The sequence below is a fragment of the Lampris incognitus genome, chromosome 11, assembly GCF_029633865.1.
Source record: "Lampris incognitus isolate fLamInc1 chromosome 11, fLamInc1.hap2, whole genome shotgun sequence".
Taxonomy (NCBI): domain Eukaryota; kingdom Metazoa; phylum Chordata; class Actinopteri; order Lampriformes; family Lampridae; genus Lampris; species Lampris incognitus.
In genome coordinates this window covers 43,226,050-43,248,863 of record NC_079221.1, presented here as the reverse complement: position 1 = coordinate 43,248,863, position 22,814 = coordinate 43,226,050, and the positions used below count along the sequence as shown (strand labels likewise).

Genomic DNA, 22,814 nt, shown 5'->3' with positions numbered 1-22,814 from the left:
GATGTCACTACCTCGGCGGTTCCAGTCACAAGCCGGAGGAGGGGGCGTCGCCTTCAGGAGTCAGGAGTGATGTCACAGAAGGCGTCAAACGTTTGAGGACGTCAGAACAGATGTCCACAATCGACCCTGTGCATAACTGTAGTCCACTGACTTCCGGTTTCTGCTACAGCAGTCATACCGGTTTCCTGTTTGTCGGCATGTGCCGTTGATAATAGCGTATTTTTCACGACGTCAAGTTACGTCCACAATTCCGTCCGTCCGTCCGCTCATCTTCATAATTGTGGACGTAACTTGATATGTACAACTTGATATGTACAACGTCGTTGACATTTATCCGTGGTAAATCTCGCAGGCATCGCGAAAAATACGCCATTGCCAATAGCGCACGCCAACAAACAGGAAACCGGTATGCCCGCTGCAGTAGAAACCGGAAGTCAGTGGACTACCGTTATGCACAGGGTTGATTACGTCTTCATCCGTCAGGCGGAGTGGCATGTCCACACCCATAGATGTCATGGTTTCCCCACTTGAACCCTGAACTGTAAAGGCCGTTTAGAAAAAATGGAGGAATTTCCAGTTGAATTTATCTGACTTAACTGTTGACACGGGTGATTGTGTTCCAACATGCACACCCCGGTATGACATCACAAGTAAAAGCAAAATATGGCTGAAGTGGTTTTACTCTTGATTTTTACACACAGCGAAACACAAACATGGCAATGTTGTGTTTCCCTAAAGGAAACATGATGTTCATACCATTTTAAAATCCAATCTAAACCTTTGCATAGCTATTACACTCACTCCCCTTGCACTGTAAAGGTGATGCAGCTAAATGCAAAGCACATCAGTCTGTTTCTGCATTCGGAGGATGCATATTGCATTTCTCAAAAGGCTGCGTGTTAAGCTTGCCTAAATTCAGCGTAATCAACTGTCTGACCACAGTCCAGGAATCAGAGAGACTGGGGCAAGTGCTAGCCGTCACCACTTCCGGTGTGGGAAGATTTGAGGCGGCCTCACCCAGTACTGGTGTGGGAAGATGGCGGCGCAAACTTACATTTGCGGCGGCCTCACCCAGTGCCGTCCATTGCAGTGGATTTGTCCACATCTGCGTCTGGGTTTGTGCCTTCGTCTCATGGCTGGGAGAGTTGGTGCTGGATCGGCTAGGGGAGCTTGGTCTGCTGCATCTTGTGGGCCCCGGGGACCGCAGCCTTGTCCGAAGCTGTGCCCAAAGAGGAAAAACCGAGGGCGGTCTGACGGGATGCGGAAGCGGGGCAGGCTACGCTAACTGCTAGCCCATGCAGACCGGCAGTTCCGATAACACCGAGGGCGGTCTGGCGGCGGCCTCGCCTGGCGTTGGCTGTGTTGTTGGTGTCGTCGTGTGGAGTGCGGGGAGGTGTGTCGAGGGTGTCTGGCTGGGAGAGCTGGCGTGATATTTCATTTCATGTATGCAAATACATGAAATGAAATGACAAATAAATGTACCTGATTCCTGATTCCTGTCACGGGTGAGGAGACTAACTCATAGTATTCATGGCCAAGGGTACAGAGTATGCATATAGAGTATATCACAAGCTTAGGCAGCCTAACACATATTGCGTTCCTCCAAACGTGTGGGGCTTCTGCACAGTGACACCTCGGATAGTTTGGCAATCTCATGCGCACTCGCTTTTGTGTTTTTTTTTTGAACCCGATCTCGAGTGGATCTCAAGGCCTTTTTGCAGGCCGCACCGGATTCCTCACCTGTGACAACAGCAGCCACTTGCCCTCTTCTCTCCACCACCTGTCCACCCTAACAACGCTTATCAGAACCGTAGACCTCCTCCCCGACTTGCTGAAGCAATGAATTTGTTACACGCTATTTCTTTCCACACATATGTAATTTCGCACCTCACGTCTATCTAGCAGTGTACTGTATTTGGTTTTTCATTGATGACGTGACTAACACCCCACCCCCAGACTGTTGATTACACCGAATTTAGACACAACTACCACCTTTTGAGAAATGCAATATGCGTCCGTGAAACATAGGGAGAAATTCATTGACATGCTTTGCATTGGGATGTGTCACTATTACAGCGCCAGCGTCATGGCGCCAGGGGAGTGAAATGCATATCTGCATAGATCCCATTCAAACGTCTGGATTGGATTTCAAAGTGGCACGAAAACTCAATCTCAGTAAAAACCAATATGACTGTGTTTGTATTTTAATATGTGTGAAAATTCAAATTAAAGCAATTAGGTCTCTTTTTTTCTCTCTCCATTTACTCGCGGCATCATAACTGTGCCCATATGTTGGAAAACACTAACGTGAACGCACTGCATTTCAACACGTTTGATCACGCAATGCAATTGCATTTTGCACAAATTGTGATCAATATACGCATGGGGAGCATCGCATCAAAGCATCTATCTATCTATCTATCTATCTATCTATCTATCTATCTATCTATCTATCTATCTATCTATCTATCTATCTATCTATCTATCTATCTATCTATCTGTGTGTGAGTATGTATATACGTATATGTATATATATATATATATATATATATATATATATATAGTTGGTTTTTTTCCGGAAACCATATGTTTGTGTGTATATATGCTACTGATTTATGATCATACAGGTAGTATGGTGCCCTGCATGGGAATGCTACCGAGACAGACTCATTGTTAATAGGTAGACAATCCCCCTCAGTCCGTCCATGTTGTGGGATAATTGATCATTTTGTGTCCGTTACCAGATATGTGGATTATCTTTGAATAGCTCCAGGCCCAGCGTCTAGCCTACTTTGCATGCTGCCTTCCCACTCAACAGGGAAGTGTGCCAGTTAACTGTACCAAGCCATGAATGATAACGCCGAAACACTCCTGGGGCCCACACACAGAACCACGAGAGAAGAGAGAGAATGGGCTGCAAAGTCTCGGAGACGGCTCGCTGAACTGATCTAAAGGAGGTCTCTGTTCAGCGGAATCAACATGCTATTTCATTGCACATCCGCTGCTCAGCCAACCACTGTACACGGCAGTAATGGGGTGAAGGCGCTGCAGTCAGAGCTGTGCTGGGCTACCTGGATGTCATCTTTTCATGCTGTGCACCTCAGCGTGCATCATCACTGCGTTATGTCACAAAAAAATAAGATATTTCACTGTTATTCCAAGTGCCGACGAATAGACTGTGGATTTCACTCGTGTTTTCTAGTAATTTCGGGTTTGGGGCTAAAAATACACTTTTTTTGATTTTGAAAACACTGCCAAAAAGTGAGGCATGAGTTTTGTTGTTTTCATCTACCGTTGATACACACACGCATTCATGTCCCGCCTTAACCGCTATAACGCCTTGTTGCACCTGCCTCGCTTTTTAAGCGGTAGAGAATAGTGTAACCGGTTATGTTCTTGCCCGGTGCGGGATTCGATACGGGGTGTACCGCGCCGCAAGGCGACATCACTAACCGCTCGGCTAAAGGGTAAGACCCGTTAGCTCGGGGCTAATGTGTGTTATTAGTGGTTTAGTTCCCATCGATGCAGAGAACGGTCAACTGAGCATGCGCAAGTACTTGTTGCCTCCGTTGTTTGGGTAGGTTAAGGTTAAGGTTAGGGTTAAAGTTAGCTAATCAGACGCAGAGTAGGGGTGGGTCTTCCTAGAATCCTAGCGGCTGGACGCTACGCGGGGCGTGTGGAGGCATGGTAGAGGCATTTCGCGCATGCTCAGTTGACCGTTCTCTACTCCATTTCCGTTCTCTGCATCGATGGGAACTAGCCTCTACCCTTTTTAACCCCGGGAGGCTTGTGTCTAAATTTCCGCTTCCGGTGTGGGAAGATGGCGTCGCGAATTCACGTTGGCGGCGGCTTCACCCAGTACCGTTCATGCGGTGTCTTTGTATACGTGTGCGTTTAAGTTTGGCCTTCGTTAGATGGTAGAGCAGGTGTAGAGGTGGTGGCTCTCAGCGGGCGCTTCTGTCCCGCTTGCTCGACGTGTTTTCGACTCCGCTCCGCCCTGTGGTGGTCTGGCGGCCCATCCAGGGTGTGTCCCCGCCTGTCCAGGGTGTCTCCCCGCCTGCCGCCCAGTGGCTGCTGGGATAGCCTCCAGCATCCCCGCTAAGCGGTTTGGATAATGGACGGATGGAAGATGGCGGAGCTGGCGCCGGATCGGCTGGGAGTGCTTGGTCCGCCGTGCCTTGTGGGCCCAGTGACGCGCGGCCTTGCTTGGAGCTGCAGCCGAGGTGGTAACACCGAGGGAGGTCTGACTGGACGCGGAAGCGGGGCGGGCTAAGCTAACTGCTAGCCCATGCGGACAGGCACACGCGCTTCCGATGACCTCACGGTCTCGTCATCCCACTTCTGACACCAATGTAGCGAATTCGGGGGGGCGGCGGCCCGGGAACCGCCACACCCGGGACGCGAACCCGTATCTCCTGCACCGCAAGCGACAACGTTAACCAGTCGACTAAAGGGTCCGACCCGTTAGTCAAGGACCAACGTGTCTACTTATCCATGCACGCTACACTACTGTGTGTGTGTGTGTGTGTCCAGTGTAGCGCTTGTCTATTTTATCCTCTGCGTTCCCAACCATAGCGTGCCCCATTTATCCACAGTTGCTGATATTTCCACAAGCTTGCTACCATTCCGCCGCCGTTCAGCTAACGTGGGATCAAGCGCCGCCAGAAGTATTCTGCTGTCAAACCACAGCGCCTCAAAGTCTTCAGCTCCTTTTAACTCGCAAGGGAACGAACAGCAGAGACGCATCCAGTTATGGAGAAAAAAGGGGCCTCTGACAACTTGATAACATTTTGGACTGCGAGTCTTTCAAAGTGTCAGGCTTGCCCACGCTAATGAAATTTCGATAATAACTACTTAAAACCGAGACCGAATTACAATACTGTCTTTTTTTTTATATGCCTTCAGAAATGACAACAACAGCCGCTCTCGGCGGCGTGCCGCCCACGCTCCGATGTGAACGTGAAACGCACGCTGTCATAAAGCGAGCCGGTCTGCCGCCGCTGCGGCGTCTCGCGGCGGTTTCCAAAACGTCTCCTCCGCTGCTTTCCGCGCGCGCGCCTTCATCCTCCGAGCCGTCAGCTGACAGTAATTAATGTTCGGCTGGCATATCTGGCTTTGTGCAATTAAAGCAACGTCTCCTTTTCAAGGGCCGATTCTTTCCGCGCGGCTGCTCCTCCCGGAAGAGAGATGTCACGCGCGCACGCCGTCGTTCGCCGGGCCTTCTGTTTCCTTCGCCGGGCCGAAGGATGACGTCACAGAGGACGTGTCGCAGGAGAGACGCGTCACAGGCAGTGACAAACCAACGCGGACTCCGGGGAATCGACGCTGATATCGATTATGTTGATAGCCGCGGGCAGGTGACGATGGCGTGGTCTATACGTGTCGCGCGTAATAACCGTTGTTTCCAGCGCAGACTGTGGGATTGTGTTGAGCCGGCTCGGTACAATCATTATGCTCCAACATGGGCAGCAGAAAATAAAAAAAAAAAGTAATTACTTTCTCCCCCCCCCTCCCCCCATGCTTTCTTCAGTGCTGGGAAGGCCGCGTTCAGTTGGCTTCAACTATAAACAACCTGAGATTTAATGTTATTTGAACTTCTCAACAAGACGCGACACAGCGGATGTTTACTCTGCGCACATCCAACTTACGCTTCTTTTTTTCTTCTTTTCAGCGCTATTCCCCGTCCCCTCCGCCACTTCCATTTCTGTGTTGGCTGGAACTCGCTGAAGCGTGTAACCAGCTTCACAGTGTCTGCAGTTAACAGTTACATGAAAAGCGTTCCCCCCCCCCCCCCGACACTGTGTCTGTGCGGCACTTCACACACTCCAGGATATTGATCTGCGTTTTAACTGGAGGACTGATAACCAGTCATGTCAAAAGGCCCCGTGCCAGCGGAGGGGGGGAGGTGGAATAAAAGGAAAAGGGGACGAGGGGGAAAATCAGAAAATAATTTGCCATCCCTTTTTTCTTGTCCTCTCTCTCTCTCTCTCTCTCTCTCTCTCTCTCTTGCTCTCTCTCTCTCTCTCTCTTGCTCTCTCTCTCTTGTTCTCTCTCTCTTGCTCTCTCTCTTTCTCTCTCTCTGTCCCTCTCTCTCTCTCTCTCTCTCTCTCTCTCTCTCTCTCTCTCTCGTTCTCGCTCTCTCTCTCTCTCTCTCTCTCTCTCTCTCTTACTCTCTCTCTGTCCCTCTCTCTCGCTGTCTTTGTCTCACACACCCCCTCTGTCTCTCTCTCTCTCTCTCTTTGTCTCTCTCCCTGTCCCTCTCTGTCTTTCTCTCTCTCTCTCTCTCTCTCTCTCTCTCTCTCTCTCTCTCTCTCTCTCTCTCTCTCTCTCTCTCGTTCTCTCTCTCTTGCTCTCTCTCTTTGTCTCTCTCTCTGTCTCGCTCTCTCTCTCTCTGTCCCCTTCTTTGTCTCTCTCTGTCTCTCTCCCCCCTATAGAGCTCCTATCGGCATGCCACGAGCTCCACTGCCGATACGGCTGTGTCATGACGAGGAACGGCACCTTCTGTTTCTGCGCTGATGGCTTCGAGGTCGGTGAGGATGGGACGAGCTGCAGAGGTAGGCATCACCAGCTCGAGCAGAGGCTTCTGCCCCATGGAGGGTCCCCCTGTGTGTCCCCCGCCCCCCTCCCTCACTCCCAGACAGACTTGAAGTTGGAACAGGCAGAAGGTGGACCTGTCTGTCCGTAGCCAGGGCCCCTTTTTTGCTCCACAGTCCCCTACCCCTACCCCCCCTCTCCCACCTCCACCCTTTGGACCCGGCATCAGCCTGGTGCCTGACAACTGGTAAGGGCAACTTACCATATAATACTTTCCTGGGGTCAGAGGTGCCTCGAGTGGCGAGTTGTCAGCTTTTGACACGGAATATGCCTTGCACCAAGCAGATAAGCGCATAAGGATTTGACCGCGCCGAGGAGGTGATTAAAGAAGATGGTGGGGCTTTTCAGGGTTTTGCCCTGTTTCAGGGAGACATATGCGTAGCTGGTTTTACTGTGGCTTCAAAAAAAAAAAGACTCATTGGTTATAAAAGTAATTATTTCCAAGGTGCCAGAGTGAAGCCACATTAAGTATACTTTATGTATTTGGGTCATGTTTGGGCACACCTAATTTGTTATAAATGACTCTTCCTTTCTCCATAAGATCATGATGAATGTGCCTTGTATGGCGCGTGCAGCCAAACCTGCATGAACACCTACGGGTCATACAGATGCAGCTGCACAGAGGGATACATCCTGCAGCCTGACAGGACGTCCTGCAAAGCCAAACAAGGTGAGGCGCACGCTCGCATTAGAAGACAGCATCATCTGCATAGCAATGCATCTATGCATCTTTTCTATTAATACGTGGGGAGGGTTTTTTTTTTTAAAACCAAGTTATAGTTTATCTTGCTCTTCATTTGGTGGAGTAAGATTAATGCGGTTTACCAGTGACCACATCTATCAGCCGCGCGGGAGCGGGGAGACGTGGTCAGGCTGGGATAATGATAAAATTAATGAGCGTGAGGCTTTTAAGTGGGAGCAGTCTGGAGTATTTTGTGCGGAGACAATGCCCGGCGTCACCTTGATTTATGCCAACGTCTGACGCCGGAAACAAATCTGTCTCTATGACTAAAATAGCCTACTTATAATAAAACAACAAATGGAGGTGATGTTTTGCGGTGGTCCGCTATCAGCCAGTAAACAAGTTTAACCTTCTGCCGCGCCTGGTTTGTGTCATTCATCGAAGCGTGACGTGGAATAGATTTTTTTTTTGGGGGGGGGGGGGGGGCTCCGCAGCTATGGCACATATGGGGGGTTGAAAATAGCTCGCGGCGCGGCGCACCTAGCTGGGGAGAACGCCGTCGTCGCTGCTTTTAATCAATGTGACTGGTGTCCTACCAGGAATAAACTGAATATGATTACCCATAAACTTAACTGAACCCAATGCTTTATGCACATTAATATTAATTTAGCGGTGAGGAATTAATGCACAGGGATAACTATGGGGTTACCATTAGTTGAGAGAGCTCGTGAATATCAATTTCAAACGGCGCTCTCGCAGGCCAGAGGACGGGAGGGGGGGGGGGCGGGAGGGTATGAAAAACACATTGAGGTGTTCAATGTTAGATTCGAGTCGAAACTCCACAGCACAAAATGTCTACCTGGGATTTAATCTTGATTTAAGCTTTTCTCGTTCGGCTCCCACGAAAGTGAACAATGTTATTACCCCCCCCCCCCGCTTGACATATCACATGGATCTCTAACTTCATGCTACCCTGATAGATGAGCTTTTTTTGCTTGCAAATGCCCTCCTGTTATGTAATGCATGGACCTGTCAGGAAATCACACCTTCCATTTCAGTCCTCTGGTCAGGTCTTTGATTGGGAAGTAATGCATTGTGGGCCATATTCCATGATAGGGAGGCTTTGGTAACCCAAAGCCTCCCTATCATGTGCAAACCGGTACAATGGTTCTGCAGTGCATTGTATTAAACCATCCCGAGGAAGGTTCTAGTTACCAAGTATTTGTTCTCGTTAAGTATTTGCTAATTATTATTGCTAAGTATTTGTTAGGAGGAGTAGGCTAAATGAGTCCGGTGGTTCGCTTCGGCAAAACTTTGTTGTTCCTGCAAGCGAGTTACCAGAGTTTAAGTTTGATTGAAAGCTGGCAGAGATCTTCGGAAAGCCTGGCCAAAGCCCCGTCCCGCTGACGGTGTGGGGAAAAAGAAATGGCTGGCTCCTAAAAGTTGATTCAGAGGGATAAGAGAGGTGGGTTTGTGAGCAGACATCCTGATTTATTGTCCATATTAGGAGAGCGGGCCCCTGACCTGAACTTGTGTGGGAGCTCAGGATAAATAAGGTTTTTTTTGGGGGGATGAACTGGATGTCAGGGGACGTACATGGTCAATTAAGCCCATAAAGCAGGTTATGTCAGCTTTACTAGGCTCTTTGCTCCATCCCGCAGTAGCGCACAGCAGGGAAGGACCTCACTCCTTTGTTTGTCCTCCACTTGTCCTTATATGTATGCAACTCACTTTGTTGTGCTGATCAAACATCGTTGCTAATGTAATTAAGGAGATCTAGTGTAGTTTTTTTAAGACCTTGAAATGAATTTACCTTGTTCCAGTGTGATGTATTCCAGTGTGGCCGTCCTAAAATCTCTTCCAAATGCTTCCCTTTGCTTCAGAGACTGGTGACAGCCCTCCGGTGCTTCTCATTGGAGGCACAGATCATATTATCAGCTCTCAGCTGGACGGATCAGGCCTGCACCCCCTGAGGTCAATGGATACAAACGGGAGCCTGGCAATGGATTTCTGGCACAGCCAGAACACCACATGCTGGGTTTTATCTACAGAGTCCTCTGGGCAGCTTCGCTGTGCTAAGATGAGAAATCTGCGTGACTTCACACAAGAACAGGAAGTGAAAATGCTGCAAAGTTTGCAAAGTGCGTTACTGGCCATTCGCTGCCAGTGTTTCTTGTTTGACTTCTCCCTCCGCCTCCTCTCCACACCCTCTCTTTCTCTCAGCCCGTCTCTGTCCGATCCTCTGTGCTGTCATTGTTGTGCTGTCATTTTAACTGTGTTGCTTCTTTCCGGTTTGGTTCATTATGCAGCGGCATGAAATGGATTAGGGTTGGATGCATTCATCCTTCTCCATCGGCTATACTCAGCAGTATACCTGAGAGGTTTAGAACAGAACTTCTGTATCATGCTCAGAATATATCTGTATAGGCGTCCAGGTAGTGTGGCGGTCTATTCTGTTGCCTACCAACACAGGGATCGTCGGTTCGAGTCCCCGTGTTACCTCCGGCTTGGTCGGGCACCCCTACAGACACAATTGGCCGTGTCTGCGGGTGGGAAGCTGGATGTGGGTTGGTGTCCCAGTCGCTGCACTTAGCGCCTCCTCTGGTCGGTCGGGGTGCCTGTTTGGGGGGGAACTGGGGGGGGGGGAGGGTAGCGTGATCCTCCCACACGCTACGTCCCCCTGGCGAAAGTCCTCACTGTCAGGGGAAAAGAAGCTGCTGGCGACTCCACATGTATCAGAGGAGATATTTGGTAGTCTGCGGCCCCCCCCCTCGGACAATAGGGTAATTGGCCAAGTACAATTGGGGAGAAAAGTGGTAAACCCCCCCCCCCCAATATATATATTCAACAGTATACCTGAGAGGTTTAGAACAAAATTTCTATATCATTCTCAGTATATATATATACAGTATATAATATACTGTGTGTGTGTGTATATATATATTTATATATATATATATACTGTATATATACTGTGTGTGTGTGTATATATACACGCACACACTATATATACTGTATATATACTGTGTGTGTATGTGTGTATATATATATATATATATATATATATACACACACACACACATTATATATACTGTTTGTGTGTGTGTGTGTATATGTGTATATATATATATATATATACTGTATATATACTGTGTGTGTATGTGTATATTTATATACACACACACACACACATTATATATACTGTGTGTGTGTGTATCATCCAGCAGCTGCATGTAATAGATTTTATTTTTTTCAACTGGTTATTTCAAATGAGTCTTAAACGTCTGCTGTCCTTCCTCCCCTGCAGATGTTGAATATATGGCCGTTGACTGGCTGACAGGCAACTTCTACTTTGTAGACCGAGTCAGTGACAGGATATTTGTCTGTGACTATGGTGGGGACACGTGTGTTACTATCCTACACCTCGACTTGGTGAATCCTAAAGGAATAGCTGTGGATCCTCTCATGGGGTGAGTCATCATCAGTCTCTTTTTTTTTTTGTATGTGATCTCTGCAACGTACACGTAGCTACATTGTGCTCATGCATCTCATTTTTATTTTTTTGAAAACCATTTTCATGTCACAGCAGAGAAGTTGGCCCTGACTCAACCAAACTATAACCAACAATGTGTCTGCGAGGATGTGAACAAGTAAGAAAAGACTCTTAAGGTTTCTCCACCCCACCACTCGGTCTTTCGACGGTGTCGTTTGGTGGAAAGCCGGGAAAGCTCGAGACAGCGCCAGCCGTCTAGACTTTCATTAGTATGCACTGATTTCACCCTTCATCCCGCAGAAGCAAACACTCCTGCAGGACATTTCATTTGAGGATTTTTGTCTCTGCAGAGCCCAACAAAGAAGCTGAGCCGCTGTGAAGGGGGGGGGGGATGTGCACCAATGATTACAGCTGCAGGAAAGAAAAAAAATAATACAGTAGACAGTTGCATAGGCTGACGCGGTGCAGAAGTGTTCGCGGATGTAGGTGTCATGAAACATTTTCTAAGGCACATTCTGTTATGATGCGGCACAATGAAAACGTTACACAACCCGGAGCGATTTTAAACGGCGTGCGCGCCACGGGGTGTTAAAGCGGCTCTACCAGAGAGCAAAAGCTTGCTCGATTATTTCGGCTATCAGCAGCTAAAAGGCCCCTCTGTCCTCGTGTCCCCAGTGAGCGAGCTGGAGCTCTGCAGGAGAGGCAGAGCCGTTATATTCATGAGGTTACGAGGACAGACAGCCGGCATAGAATTAGAGCAGGGTTTTTTTTTTTTTTTTAATGAGACACCTTTCTCTGACATACTCGGTATATCAGAGCTGAAACTCGTAGAAGAGCGAGGACCGTTTCCAGGGCAAGCATCGTAACCGAAAGTGTGTTACCCGTGCGTCCACAGTGTGTTTCACCGTGTCTTGACTAGACTTCATCACGCCAGGGAAATATAATGCTCCCATCCTCACTTGACGCTGTTGTGGTTGATTACAATTGACAAAGAATAATTTTGCTTCAGAGATTAGAATTATGCTCTATTTGTTTTATTCATTTATTTTTACACATCACAGTAATACATTGAATGTGGACACAATGCTGGGTGCAGAATGGCAGAGAGATTTGTATTTGTTTAGTTTACCTCTTTGGTGGGAAAACAATAACAATAATAATAAAAAAAACTAGCTTTTTAGAATCAGGAGTCAGGAATGCTTTATTTGTCGTTTCTCCCAGCCCACAGTTGTGCAACACAAAGACAAAAAGCCATCCAAGAACTACAAGAACACACATATCCAAACTAACACATTTATCCAAACTGAACAAAAAAATAAAAATAAAATCACTGTCCAAGTGAACTAACGCCAGCCAGGATGACTAGTAACTGCCGGGCCGCATGGGCTAGCAGTTAGCTTAGCCTGCCCCACTTCCGCGTCCTGTCAGACCACCCTCACTGTTTCCTCCCGCTTCCACGTCCTGTCAGACCACCCTTGGTGTTTCCTCCTCGGGCAGTGTCAGTATATATATATATATATATATATATATATATATATATATATATATATATATATATATATATATATATATATATATATATATATACAGTGCTGCTTGAAAGTTTTTGAACCCTCCAGACATGGTCACTGTTTTTGTAAAAAACATTAAAATAAGCTTATTACACATACATCCAAATCCCAATTTGTAAAGCACACTTTCCAAATAATGGACACACACACAAAAAGAGATATATTTTCATTATTTAATTCAACGAAGGTGGTTTATTTCACAAAAACTGAAAATTTAACATGTGCAAAAGTATGTGAACCCTTGTATTAGTAGCTTGTGGCTCCTCCTTTTGAGGCCATTACTTCAACCAAACATCTTCAGTAACCACTAACCAGTCTCTCGCATCTGCTTATGAGGATTTTTGCCCCTCCTCCTTGCAGAACTCAGCCGGTTGAGAGAGGTTGGAGGGACATCTGGTATGTGCCAACTTCTTCAGGTCTCGCCACAACATTCCAATTGGATTAAGATCCGGACTTTGACTGGGCAAATCCAGAGTACGAATCCTCTGAAGCCATTCCTTCGTAGTTTTGCTGGAATGCTTTGGGTAATTGTCTTGTTGCATAATCCATTTTCATCCCAGCTTCAACTCCCTGACTGATGGCAGGAGATTCTGGTCAAGGATTTGTTGATATGCCGGAGAATCCACGGTTCCTTGGATAATATGGAGTCGTCCAGGTCCAGAAGCAGAAAAGCAGCCCCAGACCTTCACATTTCCACCACCATGCTTCACTGTTGGGAGGAGGTTCTTTACTTCATATGCAGTGTTGGCTTTTCTCCAAACATGTTGGTTTTGATTGTGACCAAATAATTATATTTTGGACTCGTCTGTTCAGAGAATGGACTTCCAGAAGGTCTCTGGTTTGTCCAAGTGCTCTCTGGCAAAGTTGAAATGGGCAGCTTTGTTCTTTTTTGAGAGCAGAGGCTTCCCTCTAGCAACCCTCCCATGAATGTCATGGCTATTCAATTTTCGTCTGATTGTAGACGCATGCACATTTGTCCCAGATGCTACCAGAGAGGTCTGCAACTCTCTAGAGGTGATGTGTGGGTTGGCCTTTACCTGATTTATTATTTTTCTGGTGCTTCTAGGTGATAGTTTTGATGGGCGTCCACTTCTAGGCAGAGTTGCTGTCATTTTGAAGGCCCTCCATTTGTAAATTTTTCATCTTACAGTGGATGGATGGAGCTGGAATCTTTTGGAGATGGTCTTATAGCCCTCCCCAGACTGATGGGCTGTCACTACCCTCTTCTTCATGTCCTCGGATATCTCCTTTGCTCTCGGCATTGTTGATTTGTATGGGACCACAGTGGTTTGGTTGGTTTCCTCTCTCTTTTAATTAGTGCAGGCCAAACCCTTTCCCAAGGATGTCTCATTTCATTGGTCTACCTAAATGATTAATTAAGCACCCAAATGTGTTTCACCACAGTCTGTTACCTGCTTGACTTAACCAATGCAGCTGGGGGTTCACTTACTTTTGCACATACACTAATTCCATGTTTCATGTAGTTTTTGGGCCACTTAAACAAGTCCCACTAAACGAGTACATGCAATTGATAAACATATATCTGACATTTCATACATAAAAACTGGTGATGATAAAATAAGAAAATCATGGTAAAACAACAGAAACATCTAAACTGCTCAAGGGGTTCACATACTTTCAAGCAGCACTGTATATACACACACACACACACACACATATATATATATATATATACACACACACACACACACACACACACACATATATATATATATATATATATACATATATATATACATATATATATACATATATATGTTTATATGTAGCGTATAGCATATTAAAATGTTTTCCTACATCTATATTGAGATATATACATATCCATTATGTCACACACACACACATACCCATATATATCTATATATCTATATATGTATATATATATATCCATTATCCAAACCGCTTATCCTGCTCTCAGGGTCGCGGGGCTGCTGGAACCCATCCCAGCAGTCATTGGGTGGCAGGCGGGGAGACACCCTGGACAGGCCATCACAGGGCCAACACACACACACATATAGTATATGATTAGACTGATGAATAAGGCTTTTTTTATCAGTGTTCCTTGCAGGTGAATTTAACAAAATTATGTCCGTTTCACGTCGATGATATCACTCAAATCTGCTGGACAGACATGGATGTTACCCTGACTCATAAAGCGGGTTGACAGTGCACACTGCACACACTCAAGCCAGCCTGCACGTCCGAGTGCAGGATGATGGTGAGGGTGTGCAGGCCTATAGGGGAGCTGGGTGTGGTAGCCATTAGCTGGGTTGGCTATATCAGACAGCAGCATTTTTCAAGGCTTTTCTTTCCTCCTAATTGGTGAGACATGGATACGAGTGTTTCTGAGGAGAGGAGGCTGAGCGAGGTCTGTCAGCCTGGAGCAGTGGAGTGAAAACAACAGAAATTGGATAGGTGTGGGATAGCAGCACAGCATGAGGCACCGTGTTTACCGAGTATTTTCTCACATAGCAGTCCATTTATTTATTTATTTGTAGTTTCTTCTCACCCTATCCCCCGAATAATGAATTCGGTTTCATAACTTGACCAATGAAAGGCTTTGTGATGGACAGACCCGTTCCTTTTTCGATTTCATAAAAACGCTCATAGAGAGTAAGGTTTGCTTAACTGCTGACTTGAAATTGTTATCAGCTCGATCCATCAGTCCAGTTTAGTGTGTGCTAGATGACTCGACAAGATACATTTTTCAATACTGCTGGGCAAATTTAATTAAGCCTAGAGGGATGTAAGAAATTGGTAGGTATGTCAAGTTTATCTGTGTTTGCTGCACTCCAGATTAATTGGTACAGACCACAGATGTACAGTGTAGTAAACTGTTAGTGTTTCAACACGCAGAAGTTATCCAGCAAAAAGTATGATTGGATGAGCAATTGTTTAGAGGAAGGCGGCACCGTGGCGCAGTGGTTAGCGCGGTTGCCTCACAGCAAGAATGTCCTGGGTTTGAGCCCTGGGTAGTCCAGCCTTGGGGGTCGTCCCAGGTCATCCTCTGTGTGGAGTTTGCATGTTCTCCCCATGTCTGCGTGGGTTTCCTCCAGGTGCTCCGGTTTCCTCCCACAGTCAAAAGCCGTGCCGGTCAGGTGAATCGGCCATACTAAATTGTCCCTGGGGGTGTGTGTGAGTGTGTGTGTGTGTGTGTGTGTGGGCGGCCCTGTGATGGACTGGCGGCCTGTCTAGGGTGTCTTCCCGCCTGCCACCCAGTGACTGCTGGGATAGGCTCCAGCATCCCGCGACCCCGAGAGCAGGATAAGCAGTTTGGATAATGGATGGATGGGTTTTTAAGGGGACATATATGTGCTAGAATTCAAGCTATTATAGGATAATTCATGAAAAGATTTTGAAGCAGAGTTCAGGAAAAGGTTAAAATGCTTGTAGAAATTTTAAAATGCAAATTCCCTCTAACCTGAAATTGAGCCTCTGTGAGTCTTTTGATACCAAACACAAGCCTTCAAAAAAGTGTCGTGGAACAAATAAAAAGAAGAGCTGTTAATCATCCCCCTCATATTGCACAGTTCAAATTAAAACTTTATCAGCCCGTAAAAGAAAATTGGTGTGCTGATGTTGTTTACAATTGAGGACAAACAAACACATTAGCATGTCATATTTCATATAGATATGCATTACTATATAATACTAGTGAGGAAGCCAATAGTGCAATACAATAAAGTCACTCATTTGGATACATTAATGGCACTTGGGATAAATGACACCCCTTTTATTGCCTTATTTGGACGAGTGTGATTGGCTCTCGTGACGTGACCACCGCACACAGTTAAAGCAGTTTAACTTTCCACCCTCTCCTCTTCTCTCATCAGAGACCAGCTTCACACTGTCTGCAATCCCACAATGCCTTTGGCCAAGACTATAATAATAATAATAATAATAATAATAATGGTAGTGATTATATTTATATAACACTTTATCTTGACACCCAAAGTGCTCCCTGTTCTCTAGGCGAATTGGTCACTTGGTGAATCATTTGCCTGTGTAGCTTTGCCGATGTGATGTTAGCGCATTTGCATAAAAAATTATGGGATTGGGAAAGACGAAAATAATTTCAGTGGCGACGTTCAAGAAATTGTCCATGATGCTTTGAAAAGACTCCCGGAGGCTTGTTTTTGCTGAATGAGCGCTTTATTTTCATTCATTTGCATGAGTTGTTATTTGTCATTATAGTTGTCTTCCTAACTATATTTTCACTATGACTCTCCTCTTCGTTTGAACTGTTGGAAATAAAATCAAGTATTAATTTTTATAACAATACCACTCGAAGAAAGGCAAGCGCATGTTTGAAACATTTGTGAAAGTCTAATAAGAAAATGTTTGGTATTTACACTTGTACTGTTTCTGCACTGTTAGAGGTTCCTGGGTTTGATTCTAGACCATCTGTATAGTTTGCATGTTCTCCTGGTTTGTGTGGCTTTCCCCCCACAGCCCAGAGACATGCATGTTAGACGACTTGGAATCTGTAAATTCCTTGTAGGTGTGTGTGTGCGCGTGTGTGTCCTGTGATGGACTGGTGATCTGTCTGGGGTGTCTCCCTACCCTTCACCCAGTGCCTGCTGGGATAGATTTCAGCCTCCTGTGAGCCATATTGAATTAATTGTTTGTCTGTCAATCGACTAATTGATTAAGGGACTAATCATTTGGGCTTAGATGAGATTAGTCTTGGAGATGGCACAGAGAAGGCGTCAGGCAGATGACCGGGGCAAGTCGAGAATGGCACTAGCCCTCTTCACAACATATCCTGCCTTGCACAGATTTGGTCAAACTGTGGCAGGTCTGTAGCATGAAACTGCCACATAAACTATTATTTTCTATTAAATTCTCTCCCCTGTTTTTATTGCTGAAGATGAACCTGCCAGACATGGCTTAAATGCAATTATTTAAAGGAAAATCTTCACTAAAACAAGACCGTCTTATTAACATACTGTTCAAAAGAGTTATTTTTCGTTGGGATTAACCAGTTTTTATTTTGTTATTTTTACATTGTTAGATTGTGTATTAATTCATCTTGAAAACTGGTTTGCTATCAGCGACAGCTCACATTTTTATGTTCACCAGCTCAGAGGTTTTGATGACAGTGACCTTACTTTGGCAGCATCGGTACTACGTTGATCCCAGTAGTAGAGGTTTGTTTGAGAAAAAAGAAACTGACTGAAGGTAATTATTTCCTATCACTGACTATCACTGCTATCTTATTTCTTTGCTATTGCGCTGGTGTCTGGCAGATCTCTAACATTCAGGTTTGACTTACCTTCAAGTTATTATTGTTGAACTGCATAGACAGCAGAACAGTTATCTGCAAGGATGGAAAAGTCGGGGATACCTTGTGATATTCCAGCAAAGGTTTTGGGCCTGCAGCACTAGCAAGCAATACGTATTCAATCTTCAGGTTGACCGCTTCCGGTGTGGGAAGATGGCGGCGCGAATTCACATTTGCGGCGGCCTCACCCAGTACCGGCGTTGGAAGACGGCGGCGTGAACTTACGTTTGTGGTGGCCTCACCCAGTACTGTTCATGCACTGTCTTTGTCCACGTCTGCGTGGAAGTTTGGATCTTCGTTTGATGGCTGGGAGAGCTGGTGCTGGATCGGCTGTGAGAGTTTGGTCTGCTGCTTTCTGTGGGCCCGGGGACCACGGCCCTGCCTGGAGCTGTGCCCGAAGAGGAAACACCGAGGGCGATCTGACAGCGGGGCAGGCTAAGCTAACTGCTAGCCCATGCAGGGAGAGCTGGGAGAGCTGGCGTTGGATTGGCTTGGAGAGCTTGGTCTGCCGTGTCCGGTGGGCCCAGGGACCATAGCCTTGCCTGGAGCTGCACCCGAGGAGGAAACACAGAGGGTGGTCTGAGAGGATGCGGTAGCGGGGCAGGCTAAGCTAACTGCTAGCCAATGCAGACCGGCAGTTCCGACAGTCATCCTTGCGTTTGCTGTCTTGGACAATGCGTATATATATAAATATATATATGTGTGTGTGTGTGTGTGTGTGTATGTATATGTGTTTTGTAGTTTTTGTAGTATTTTTATAGTTTGCATATGTGTTTTTGTCTTTGTGTTGCACTGCTGAGGGAAATTATATTTTGCTTCATTTCATGTGCGCGGGTGCATGGAATGAAATGACAAATAAATATTCCTGACCCACAGATGGACCATGGTTTTCCATAGGCTGTGCGGTTCATTCAATCCGAGATCTCCATTCCCAATGTCCGACGTAGACTCGTATCTGGAGAAAGTGAAAGTACAGCATCAGCACCTTCCTAATCCCAGAAAGCCATCATTTGTATGCCATGTGGAGATGCACTTGTTCGGGGAGCTGGGTTTCTTGCTGATGCGGAATTTTTTTTTTTCCAGCTCAGCCTGTGCTGGGGTTCAAAGGCCACAACATCGCTCCCTTCCTTGACTTTTGTGGATTAAGTAGGCTCCCCCACAGCTCTTTGGCTGGGGCTTGTTATTACGGAAAACTGCTGGATGTGTGTATCTGGACCTGTAGCTGCTGCACCCGCTGGACTCCACCACATCCTCCACATCACAGCAGACCTGAGCAAAATAGCTGAATATATTCTGAGCTCTTAAAAGAAATGTCAGGGGAAGTAGTTTATTTGTTTGCCTTTTTCCCGAAGATTTAGGCCGTCTGGCGAGACAAACTCGCCAAGTTCTTCCAAATCATGTATTCAAATACTGTTTTATTCAAATTGCTTCCGTGCCCTTTAATAACAGTGTCTGCATGTATTTTGAAATTCTGATGTGGGTTGTATTAAGTTGCCAGACTTGATTCTTATATACTTAATATCCTTTGTGTTCTTCTAATGTTGTCTCCAAAATGTGTTAAGATTGCAGTTCTGTAATACTTGCTGCCTGCTAATCTTCTTGCCAGCCGCCACCATTGTGTTGCTTCTTTCACACACAAAAACTGTTTTTTTTTGTTTTTTTATGTCCTATACAACGGCAGCACCATATACGACATCTTACATGTCCGTATGTACTGACTGCACAAGCAGAGACTGACAGTTTTATCTGATAACTACTGCTGGATGTCATCTCGTTGTCTACATCTTAAAACATCAGCTGTAGTCTGTGTCCACTTTAAAGGTGCACCATCAGAAAAAAAACCCATTGCAGAGGAATGAGAAAACTGCTCTGAAGGAGCCAGCTTGTCAGAATCCTACAGCCCATTTATACTTACTGGTATGCTCCAATTCCTCGCCCCCCCCTCCACCTCTACCCCCCCCCTCCATCCACCTCCCCCTCCTCCACCTCCAGGATGCTATTTTTCACCGACTATGGCAACGTGGCCAAGGTGGAACGGTGTAACATGGATGGCACCAACCGGACCCGGCTGGTGGATTATAAGACGGAGCAGCCCGTTGCGGTGGCGCTGGACCTTGTTAAGAAGCTGGTGTACTGGGCGGACACCTACCTGGATTACATCGACGTGGTGGATTACAATGGCAAGAACAGACACACCGTCATCCATGGGAGCCAGGTGAGTGTTAGCCTCTACCATGTACTCTGCTGTTTGGCTCTTCCATGGGCTTAAAATCACCAGGAGCCATTATGGATGCTTACATGGGGGGGATACTTGAATTTTTTTTGGCTGTGATTCTTGTTTCACTACCTGTAGGAGCCAAATGTCTCCTAATAGTTAATAATTAATGTTTTAATTAGTAATTTGAATAATAAGTTTAAATACTTTCATAGCTGTGAAAATGGATGGTGTTTTCAGAAGAGAGCTACAACTGGATCTTGCAGGGTTGATCTTTTGGACTGACAGTACAGTGGTACTCAGGTATCTCCAGAATGAGACCACGCATTTCCGTACATTCGTCGCGAACAGTTTCAGCTATTCTGAAAGGCTCTGAAGTAGAACAGTGGAGACATGTCACCACTGATAAGAATCCAGCCAACTGCGCCTTAAGAGGGCAAAGGGTGGAAGAATTCATAAAGAACAAAGCTTGGGTGTCCGGTCCAGATTTCCTCTGCGGTCCAGTTGAGTACTGGCCAAGGATTCCAGTGAGTCATACAGAAATCACTTCAGATGATCCGGAGATCAAAAGAGTCAATGTAAATTCAATAAAGGTGAAAGAAAATATGACTCCATTCAAGAGACTGATTAACCATTTCTCATCGTGGATGAAGCTGAGACGAAGTGTGGCCTGGTTCTTGAAGCTCAAAGCTTTACTTTTGGGACTCTGTTGAAAACGTAAAGAGCTGCGTGCAGCCGATGGTCAACAGGTCCAGCTGATCCAAAGGGATAGTGATCATTTTAAAGCAAGCTTCAAGCATACATGCATTTCAGTGGAAGACCTCAACGAAGCAGAGCTCCACGTGATCAAATTCTGTCAGAAAGAGAAGTTCTCTGATGAGATTTTAGCTCTATGCAAGGGACAGAAAGTGAAGCGCAGTAGCCACTTGTATAAGCTGAACCCCGTGTTTCAAGACGGTCTGTTGCGAGTTGGTGGAAGGCTATGTTGAGCGGCTATGCCAGAAAGTTGTAAGCAGCTCGTCATTCTGTCTAGAGACTCTCCCGTTGTTGATGTAGTTCTGCGGCAGATCCATGAGGAAACTGGACATGGAGGCCGCAATCATATGCTCTCTGAACTGCGGCAGAGATTTTGGATCCCTAGTGCCAACACAGCCAATGGCTGATCTTCCACGAGATCGGTTGATGCCAGATGATCCACCCTTCACCAGAGTTGGGGTGGACTATTTTGGACCATTTGAGGTGAAACGTGGAAGAAGCTTCACAAAGAGATATGGTGTTATATTCACTCGTTTAGCTGTTCGCGCAGTTCACATTGAGCTTGCCTCATCATTGGACACAGACTCGTGCATAAACGCAGCCCGGCGCTTCACTTCCTTAGATGAGGAACAAGTTGGTTACATAAGATTTTTTCTTAAACTTCCTTTGATATCGGATATTGTGTTGTTATCACTGTGTGACAGATGGCCCATTCATTGCTTGTTGATAAGTTTCACCATTCATTTTTTACAAGGGGAAAAAAAATCAGCCTTTTGGACGGGAGATACATAGTTAATTAAATTGAAGGAGGCACAGGATATGTGGGGCTGTGTTGACTACAAATGGGCAAGTCATTAGTCTCTCGCCTGTAGTACACTTTTGAAGCCTCTAATTATAGATTATTACTATTCATAAAAAGACCCCTTTCAAGCATCTTACACCAGTGATTCACCTTCACTAATAAAAGAAAAAGGCACTTTTCAAGCACTTAATTGTGTGCGCAGGTGTTGGTGGTGTAATGAAGGCGGCTTCATAAGCTTCTTGCCTCTCTATACAGGAGAAGCTCCACTGAGTTCATCCCCTACCAATACAGGACAGCACCCTCTGCTTCAATTCAGACAGGAGTGCCCATGCAACCTACACAGACACTCCATTTGTGAGCTGCTCTAATCACAAACTGACTGGAGGGAAATGAGTCTACATTACTGTGGCCATATGCATATTTTTACATGAGCTAATTATGTATAATAGAAAATATCTGGGTTCGAGCCCCTGGGGTAGTCCAACATTGGGGGTCGTCCTGGGTCGTCCTCTGTGTGGAGTTTGCACAGTCCAAAGACATGTAGGTCAGTTTAATTGGCCGTACTAAATTGTCCCTAGGTGTGAATGTGTGTGTGTGTGTGTGTGTGTGTGTGTGTGTGTGGGCCCTGTTGTGATGGCCTGGCGGCCTGTCTAGGGTGTCTCCCAGCCTGCCGGCCAATGGCTGCTGGGGTAGGCTCCAGCATTCTCATGACCCTGAGAGCAGGATAAGGGGTTTGGATAATGGATGGTTGGATGGATGGATGCCTTATTGCATATACCCAATTTTCCCTCAGGGATGAAGGAATTATTCTGATTCTGATTATACACACAATCCAACCAAAACGATGTACAGAGGGCTTCATAAAGTACATACCATAAGAACATAAGTACATACCATAATGTAGTAGTTACTGGCATACGTTTCAAGTTTTTTTTTTTTTTTTTTGTATGCATGAGGATGCTTTGGTGCAGAGTGCACAGGCCTCATCCCGTGGTGCAGCATGGCTGACTGGCTGATTTGTTTGTTTATTTATCTATTTATTTTCTGTGTTGTTTTTTTGACGCCTGTGTCATGATGGCCTTCGTGTTAAGGTGTGGCCCAGTGGGTTTAGGCTCGCTTTCTGTGAACACAGTTCATCCAACCTTGGCTGTTCACGCTTGCGAGTGTCAGCCTGTTAAATGTAGCATGGAGGCTGTGGTGTCAGGGCCAGAAAAATCCCAGAGGAGTGAAGCCCAGCTCTTGACCTCGTGTGCACTGCCAAATGTGAATCGCTGCAATCCCTCCTCCAATGCAAGTGGTGGTAGCATACGACAAGATAAATGTCCTGATCTTTATCTTGTTTTGTTTTGATCTGTTTTCTTATTTCTTCTTTTTTTGGGGGACCCAGAGGTGACAT

The 22,814-nt window shown here is 46.0% G+C and overlaps 1 protein-coding gene across 1 annotated transcript in view; it reads left to right on the top strand.

The window, feature by feature from the left end:
* The window catches only part of lrp1bb (low density lipoprotein receptor-related protein 1Bb), a 303,986-nt gene that overhangs the window by 70,561 nt on the left and 210,611 nt on the right, over positions 1 to 22,814 (top strand). The window contains exons 4-8 of the mRNA XM_056288933.1: positions 6,435 to 6,554; positions 7,136 to 7,264; positions 9,160 to 9,417; positions 10,584 to 10,746; positions 19,638 to 19,860. Of these exons, the coding sequence (XP_056144908.1) occupies positions 6,435 to 6,554; positions 7,136 to 7,264; positions 9,160 to 9,417; positions 10,584 to 10,746; positions 19,638 to 19,860 (893 nt within the window). The remainder of the gene's footprint in view (positions 1 to 6,434; positions 6,555 to 7,135; positions 7,265 to 9,159; positions 9,418 to 10,583; positions 10,747 to 19,637; positions 19,861 to 22,814) is intronic.